Source organism: Eleginops maclovinus, chromosome 17, assembly GCF_036324505.1.
Source record: "Eleginops maclovinus isolate JMC-PN-2008 ecotype Puerto Natales chromosome 17, JC_Emac_rtc_rv5, whole genome shotgun sequence".
In the NCBI taxonomy this organism is placed as follows: Eukaryota; Metazoa; Chordata; class Actinopteri; order Perciformes; family Eleginopidae; genus Eleginops; species Eleginops maclovinus.
In genome coordinates, this window is record NC_086365.1 from 12,884,866 (window position 1) to 12,894,103 (window position 9,238).

General features: G+C 40.6%; 1 protein-coding gene across 1 annotated transcript; it reads left to right on the forward strand.

Annotated features, from left to right (window-relative positions):
- The first annotated feature begins 2,604 nt into the window (after nt 1-2,604).
- ifrd1 (interferon-related developmental regulator 1) lies at nt 2,605-7,927 on the forward strand. Its single transcript, XM_063905629.1, has 12 exons — nt 2,605-2,833; nt 4,487-4,591; nt 4,820-4,901; nt 5,129-5,253; nt 5,347-5,504; nt 5,672-5,722; nt 5,851-6,029; nt 6,137-6,245; nt 6,348-6,482; nt 6,591-6,719; nt 7,076-7,171; nt 7,269-7,927. Exons 1-12 carry the CDS (start codon nt 2,803-2,805, stop codon nt 7,353-7,355), a joined length of 1,287 nt encoding a protein of 428 aa, XP_063761699.1. The 5' UTR covers nt 2,605-2,802; the 3' UTR covers nt 7,356-7,927.
- Nucleotides 7,928-9,238: the final 1,311 nt, after the last annotated feature.

Here is a 9,238-nt window from a genome sequence, read left to right on the forward strand (position 1 = left end):
TATGCAACGTCTAATCTTTCTTGTTGTATTTAAATCCATAATCAAAGATTTTGCAGGTCACTCAGTAATGAGTTTTTGGTGCTTTTGTTTGGATTCCAATAGCTCGTTTTCTACTGAAATTGGCTGCTGAAGTGATTAAGCAGATACTAATTACTTTCTATGTCAACTTGTGTTCATGGTCAAATGTTGTCCTTGTAGAAGTTGTTGTCTGATGTGACTTTCTGGGCAGTATGTGCGGAAAAATTCTCCTTTGGCAGGACTATTTGTTTCTGTTTGGGTTAAGATCGGGGAAAAAAAGTAGTAGGAGTGCTTGTGGATCAAGGCAGATCTAAAGTGACAACTACACAATACAAATGCTGTAAGGAAAAATCTGTTGTGTCTGGGTTCAGCTCTGGAAACCGCCGAATAATAGGATACAAGCTGCATAAAAAGGAAACGTAGCTTTGAATTTTGTAAGTCTGATGTTTGTCAAGTATGCTCTGGGAAGAACAGTGCTGACAGTTGGACCGTGGGAATGGTAGCATGGAGGCTGCATCTGTTAGATTTTCCACTCCTAGAAAAAAATCTATTTCTGTGCCGTCAAGACAAATGCACGGTAAGGGAAATAACAAAAGCCAGAAAAGATAATTAACTGGAATGATTTAATCTCAGCTCTTTGTTAGGGGCCAATATATGATAAACGTGGATTATGATATAAAGCAGTCAGACTATTTAGTGCAAACTGTGGATGACAGAGGCTGTGTGACCTCTAAAATCCCTGTAGAGAGATTCAGCAAGATTTAATAGGCTGTAACAAGTTTGCTTTACTGACAAAACAGAATGTAAGTGCATATAATGTTACATCTACAAGGATAGAAACGTGCTGCACTTAAATAATGCAACATGCCAAGAAGACTCCAGACCCTCTCAATTTCATCCTGCTGCTTTCTACTGTCCAGAAAGCTTACTGATACACATTGTTCTACATAGTGATGAAATGTTTTCCATCTGGCTGCATTACTGATTCAAAATGCAAGCAGTGATTATGATCAATACCACTAACTGGATTTATTTTCATCAGTACACTAAAGCTGGTTGGCAAATGTTTAAACATTTACTGTATCTTCTAGTCAATCGTCCAAATATGATTGAACTCTAAAAAGGACCAAGGATTAGTCGACGACTCAATGACGGAAAACTGATTATTCTGATTATTGATAATCGCTTGAGTTTAAACCTTATCGATCTGATGTTTACTTGAAAGCCACAACCTGCATTAGTTGTCACACTTTGGATTACCAACTGGATTTTGTTCTGTCATTTGCAATGTTGCCTGGGAAATATCCATACTACCTCTGCCTGCATAGGAAAATAAAACACGACCGAAGGAGAGCTAGTTTAAACCTCTTTTTTATATCCCTTTCTTCTTAGTGTTTTCATTTTTTTGTCTCCATCTTCATTTTGCTGTAAACTTCCCCTCAGTGGGACGAATAAAGGTTTCTGATTCTACCACAAACCCTTGTTCCCAAAAATACAAGAACATGGCAAAAGCACAAACACAAGCCGACCCAAGCAAATGTTGGTCAGAAAATGAATTCGTTCTGAGAAGCTGTGGGTTAGTCATGCGTTTCTGTTATTTTGTCTACCTTACAATGGCTACAACACATAACGGTGTACATATGCTGCATGGCAAATGAACCCAAATAATGTATTGTTTTTCAGAGCACTGTATTCCTGGTAGGTTATAATCTCATTTTTCTAATGCAATATATAATAACAACATAACTGCATCAGAGCAAAGGGTCTATTGCATCACAGGCCTTTAATCACAGCAGCCATTGCATCCCAAATGCATCAAATGACAGCATGAACTGCATCAGGGTGTCCTTTCATCACCGTGTCAATTGCATTACAGAAGTATATCGCAATAATATAGGAACATGATCACAGAAGGAGAGCAATGCAAAGAGGCCTGTAATGCCACCAGCTCTACAAAGATACATATTTTATTCTTGCAGATAGTTGTAGAGGATGTAGTTGTTTAAAAGTAGAAGCATTGAACGAAGCATTCAGATCTGTTCCTTAAGTAAAAGTTGGAAATAATCAGGGAAAAGTTACATTTCATAAACTACATTAGCAAATTGGAAGTAAATACATTTTTGGTCAAATAATCTGACTTAATAATTTAATAAATTATGATTAGATTTTACTTTTTTATTCCAGTATTATTATCATCATCATCATCATCATCATCATCATCATCATTATTATTATTATTATTATTATTATTATGTAGTAGTAGTAGTAGTAGTAGTAGTAGTAGTAGTAGTAGTAGTAGTAGTAGTAGTAGTAGGGTAAAAGTATAACATGTAAAAACCCATCCAAATGAAAACAACAATTATAGATCCTCACAACGTTTACTGCTTCGTTGCTAAATGTATAGCCACATTTTATCCAATTCTGCACTTTGGTATTGTCCAAAAACAAACATTACACATGACTGTAAACATCATCGTGCCCTCTGCTCGGTTGCCAGCGTCACGGGCAGACGCCTGTTCCCGTTCCCGGATTGGTGGGCGATGCCGGGAAACCTCCTCGTGACATGTCAGCCGGTATAAATACTCCGAGCCGCCTTGTTTTTACGCAGCCCTGTTTTATGAGGGAAGATGTATCGTCTCGGCCATCAGTCTATCTCCAGGATCGCCTTCAATTCCTTTTTATCCGCTGTGCCACGGGAATATTTTCATTTTACGAGACAATATAATAAAAACTGGTCGAGTATTGGCTGATTTTTGATCAAAGTATACATTTTTCTGCACGAAAATGCCGAGGACTAAAAAGAAGAAAAGCAAGGGTAAGTAAGCGAGCGACCGCATTGCTTTGGCCTAACTTATCGACATCTCCATGCCGACGGTAGTTGTAGTTCATTTCTTCTTTTCAATCCATCTAATCGAGTTGGACGTGCATGCAGAAAGAACTACAAACGTCATAGGCTGGCCTACGTCAAAACACAAAGCTAGCTAGCCGTGGTCACACAAAGCGTTGCTCTCTCAAAAACGTGCCATAGTATGATGCTTTTGCCTTGTGATTATTGGCACACTACTTTACTGAAATTAAAACGAAGGTTTACTTCCCACAAGCCCCTAACCGATATCGCTACAAACAAGCTAACGTCAGCTAGCTTGTCAACTCCACACTAGCAACATAAGGTACTGCTTTTGTTGCTAGGTAAAGTTAATTTAAACAATCTGTTGACATTTGACAGTGTGAATAAAGCATTAATATACGAATTATGTGGGTCTGCAGATTAAATGCATTGTGTAAACTAACTCGAATTAGGTGAAGTGAGTTCGTCTGAAAACACTGACCTCAAATCATCTTTAGCCACATTTCTGACAACTATTCAGTCTGACTGAAGTTGGCTGACTTTAAGTAAGCATGGCTGGAAGATTTGTATTGATTAGTATCGGTTTATTATTGTCCAGCTACAGCAGGCAGATATTTTGCTCTCCAGACACCGGGGTGGAAAAGAGGCGGTGCCCGGTTCCCAGAATTTATCCACCGTGGTGGAGAGTCCACGTCAACAAACAGAAATAGCCTCTTAAGTGGATAAAAAAAGCCTTTCTCTAAATAAGATTTCAGAGACTTCATAAAGAATTGGTCATGGCTTAACAAGTCCTTTTTGATTCTTGGTTGTGTCTACGTGAAAACTTGTTCTTACAGTGCCAAAGTTAATGAAACAAAATTCAGAGGTTAGTTCAGGTCAGGCCATAGAAGCCTGTTGAATCTGCTTGCAGTGAACAAACGGCAAGGAAGTCCTTTCCCCCCCAAAATTCTAACTAATAAAACAACCAAAGCTTTATTGTTTTAAAAAAATAAACAGACTCAAGACGTTCACACCATTTGGATCTGTGATTGTTCACACTGTTCATGCTTTTATGAAAACCTCTTTTATTACTCACCATTATCTTACAACCATGCAAGTATTCTGTGTTTTGAAGGGTCTGTTTTACACAGGATTTCATTCCAATTAACAGTATTTTGATTAGTTCCCTGATACAGTCCTCTGATTAGGACTTACAAAGAACAATAGCTTCCTCCTTGTCCTATGTGACACGTTGTTGCTTCCTGTTGTGCTTCCTGACTGTCCCAATACAATATTTCCTATCCTGAACAGTAGCTGTGCAGCTGTCAGTCTCCCCCATGGCAAGAGCTTATTATGTCACGAAGTTCAGTTGTGTTAACCCGTGTCCCTTTAACGTGACCACGATGTTGTTTCCACTGTCAACACTTGTGTGGTCTGCCCTTGACCGCATGTGGCATTTTCATATGAGATAATAAAAGTACAGCAGGACAAGCTGTGCAAAGGACAAAATGCAGATTAGATATCTGCAGTGTTTGCTTGTGTACCTGTGAGCAGCTGGTGTTACATAATTGACTCTCTGCACTAATGCATTTTTATTTGATTAGGCTGAATTATGCTTTCTTTGCTTGTGTTTTTTTCCAGGGGGCCAGCACGGAAATGTGCAGCCTTTCAGTGATGAGGACGCCTCCATTGAGACCCTCAGTCATTGCAGCAGCTACAGTGACTGCGCCAGTGTCGCAGATGAAGGTATGTTTGTACACCTTTGCATGTAATTGTGTATTTTATGTCTGTTCTATGTGTGAGTACGCATGCTGTGAGTGTGTGTCTGTATGAGACATCCTTTTATGTACACCCATCATCAACAAGTAAAGCAACTTCTGGGAAAATGTTTGCTTAAAACCACCAATTTAGTTTTTTTCTTGAACTCAAAGACCATCCGTAAAATTTAGTGTCTAAATGTTCTGGTGTTGCCAGGTGGCGAGGCCAGTGAGGACGCAGCCCAGGAGGATTTCCAGTACAAACTGAAGGGGTTCATAGATAGCACGGTTGACAAGAGGTAATCAAAAGTTCAGAGTTATTCAGTTAAGTTAGAGACCCATGTGTCTAGTGAACTTGTATCAAAGTAGGGATGCACCAGCAGGGCCACTTTATTGTTAATGCCATGTCAGAATGAGTTTGTAAACATTACAGATGTCTTATTTATAATTTGACGAGAATGAGGTTGATACTGAAGGAGAGATATTAGCAGGAATGAATGAATGATTGTGTACCTGTTCAACTCAGTGCGAAGACCCGCCAAGGGGCGCTGGATGGGCTTAAGACGGCCATGGCCACACGGATCCTGTACGAGTTCATCTCCGAGAGGAGGATGACCATCACAGACAGCATTGAACGCTGCCTCAAGAAAGGTAGGAGAAAAGATTTTTTAAAAAAGAGATTCAGCCGTTGGATCCATTTGATATTTTTGAGCGTTATGTGATGCGTTATGTGATACCTTCCAGGAAAAGGAGAGGAGCAGCGAGCAGCAGCTTCTTTGGCCTGCCTTCTGTGTATCCAGCTGGGATCGGGCATCGAGAGCGAGGAGGTGTTCAAGACTCTGAAACCCATCTTCAAAAACATCCTGGCAGATGGATCTGCCAACATTCAAGCCAGACAGGCCGTGAGTACCTGAGAATGTTGGATATAAAGCAGTGCATATTATGATTTTAAAAGCAGTACATATTAGGATTTTATGACGTTGGTAGAATGCATGTATCTGTTAAATTGTGGTTTTTCTGTAATGTGTATACGTTGTGAAACTAAACCAAACTACCTCTCCTCTTATAGGTCGCAACAGGTCTGGGCCTCTGTACTTTAGTGGCAGAAGATGACATTCTGGTATGTTCTTGATCACTTTTGGAGACTAATTAGTCAAAAAGTCATTGCTATCCTACACTTTTTCGCATCAATGTTTGCATCACTGTAAACCGCAGTCCATATTTGATCTCTGCTACTTCCCGCTGTAGGACGTGCACGCTACCATGGAGTGCTTTGAGAACCTGTTCACCCGGTCCTACGCGAGAATGGATGGCACCTGTCCTTTGATCAGTCCCCAGACGAGCCAGCTCCACACCAACGCCCTGCTGTCCTGGGCTCTGCTGCTTACCATCTGCACTGCCAACCAGCTCAAAGACGTCCTGCGCAAGTAAGACCCCCTGTCAACCCTGAAATAAGTCTCACAGTGTACACTTTTTTAATATACTGCAATCCAGACCAGGATAAATGTTAAAAAATGTAATCTTTGTGACGCAGACACCTGCCAAAACTGCCAAGATTGTTGGAAAGTGATGACGTGAACATGAGAATCGCTGCAGGGGAAACCATTGCGCTGCTCTTTGAGTTGGCCAGAGACATGGATGCAGTACGTTTTGTTTTTTGTCAACGTCGTTCCCCTTAACTTAACTCATGTCTTAAGTGTGTTCTTTGAAATGAATGCAGCATTTCTTTCTCTTTGTCTCTTCAGGAGTTTGAATTTGATGACTGGGACGAACTGTGTGACAAACTGAACGCGTTGGCCACGGACTGTAACAAGCACAGAGCCAAGACGGACAAGAGGAAGCAGCGGTCTGTGTTCAGGGACGTACTCAAAGCGGTTGAGGTGGGTGTTCTTGAGAAAGGGACTTTCTTACGGAATGATTGAAGCTTATAATTCAATAATATGTTTCTCGATGTAGTTATGTTGCTCACATCCATCTTACTCTTCTAGGAGAGTGACTTCCAATCTGAGACCATTCGATTTGGCACAGAGCGCATGACCATCGACAGCTGGGTCAGAAAAAGGACATATGATGCCTTCAGGGAGTTTGTAGGCTCTGGGATGAACTACCACCTACAGGTTTGTTTTTATACCATTACTTAAAATGTGAATGCATGTGACTTGACTTTTATAGCACTGCAGTGTTGGACCTCTTTCCTCCAGCAACGACGCAGCACTAAAACACAATAGAGATCTGTAGTGCTGCCTGATGCAGGAAGACAACACTTGCAGCTTGATTTTAGGTTCATGTTAAGAAATACACAGCAGGAAGTTGGTGCATGGGGGAGCGTTTTAGAAGTGAAGATGAGACGATGGAACATATTTTAGACCACATTACTTTTAAAGGTCTCCTTAGTGAAGCTAGCTGTGGTTCAGATGTGTGTGATGATTGGTAATTCATTTCTAAATTCCCTTTTTTTGTTTTACTTCTCAAGGCAAATGAATTCATCAGAGACGTGTTTGAACTTGGACCACCGATGCTGGTTGATTCCGCCACGATGAAGGCCATGAAAATCTCCCGCTTTGAAAGGGTATGCACAAGTTATTAAAACCAAATTAATGGTTTTGTACGACGTTAAACTTGCCGTCTTATTGACGTTATTAACACTCTCTCTCTCCCGTTTCCAGCATCTCCACAACTCTGCTGCATTCAAGGCTCGGACCAAGGCCAGGAGCAAGTTCAGGGACAAGCGTGTGGACGTGGGAGAATTTTAACATTTGTACCTTTTCCACTTGTAATACCCTATTTATCATGGTTTCCTGCTTTTTAGATGAATCGTAAGACATTTAGTCCAATTCATCCTGGCTCAAAATCTGTTTCGTATATTGGGACATTCACTTTCTGTAGTTTTAAAAGGTGGCGCTATCATATTCTGTACTCTGTGGTGGACCAAATCCTTTTTACATCCTTTTTAAATCTATAGGAAGTGAACGTGTCATTATCAAACAGTAGATTTTGCGTTAAACTATCCACACAAGCGGTGGTGTTGTACATATAGTGTATATTTCTTTGCTCCTCATGTTAATAATCATTGTGGCCTTTTTCTTTTCATCCTAAGTTATATATATATATTTGTTAGAGTTAATCCTGCACTTAGGTCTAGTTAGTTCATAGCAATGTTGAGATGTATATTGTGATCTAACCCTTTGATGGATCTGTATTTTAGTTGCACTACCCAAGTGGGTTATTTCTGTAGAACCTGGGTACAAATATTGTGTTGTCCTTTTTAAGTATTGTTATGTGATTTGAAAGGGGTGAAATAAACACTAAAGCTGTAAGAAATGAAGTCCTTATTTCTGCTCATGTTTATTATACGCTCTACTTTAAAGGGGCCCTATTATGCTCTTTGTGGGGTTCCCTTTCCTGAAGAGTATATTGAGGTTTTTCTGCACATAAGTGGCCTGCAAAAAAACCCAAAAGTTCTCCATGGCTTTCCAACACATTGCACGGGAATGACTAAGGGGCAGGACATCTCTAAGTGGTTGACGAATCACAACAGAGCTGCTCAGCTGACCAGGCAGAGCAGACTGGGCTCTGGTTTCAGACGGATGAGAAAAATAAAGACCTTTTTGAACATTTAAGTCACAGTAGAGGCAAAATACAAATGAACCCAATAATTGACGTACAAGGGCCACTTTAACTGACATGACTGACCCAAGATGCATTGATCATTATTTCCCATAGCTGAAAAACAGCAATGGATAGTTATCCTTTAAAATCCTAGCAGATGCTTGAAGGTCATCTCGAGCGAAGGGGCAGTACAAATCTTCTGTATTGCTTCCTCGACACTACAAAGTGAAGGATGTTGCAGTCAAGGTCACAGAGGCATTATAGTGAGTACACCCGGTCTGTACTTTATAAGACAGGTTTGTCAGTAGTGAAACAGTTGAAGGAGCTCGGGAAATAAAGGAGGTCCTACCACATTGTACATTTAGTCCCCCAGGTCCCGCTCTGAGGCTGCTGCTTTTATAGGGCACTAAAAATGCTCCATAACAGCAGCATGATAAAGGTTAATGTGACAAAGCGGCAAATAGTCCCATCAATAATGCGGGCCGGTAGAGTTTGGAGCGCACACCTGCAATCGATGCGGCCTCCTTCTTCAGGTGGAACAAAATTACTTTCAGGAGGAAGCAGGGACATGGAGTTTATACATTTTCACAGCCTGTATGTGGCTCTTTCTCCCATAGGATGGTTGTGAAGTATAGAGGACTTCCATAAGGCTCTTAACAATCCTCCTCCCTATTTAAATCAATAGATGCATGGAGGAACACCATACTGGAATTTCTTCAAGTTTGGCACAAACATCCATTTGGACTTTGCTGGACTAATGTCAAAGATTTAAAGACCTTATCTATAGCTAAAGCATAGTTTTGGTAATAGAGTCTTACTGTCCCTCCAACAATGCAACATGAGTGTTTGGTGGAGGCACCAGGCAGCCATTCTATTCACGTAAATGTCTTGTAATTTAACTCGTCTTTTTATTACATCACTTTCTGTGCCGTTTACATTGTGACACAGCAGTCTGCATCCTCTCTGAGCCCAGCTTGATCAAACCCCAGCTAATTTTCCAATTTCTATCAGAGCAGACTTTTGTCTC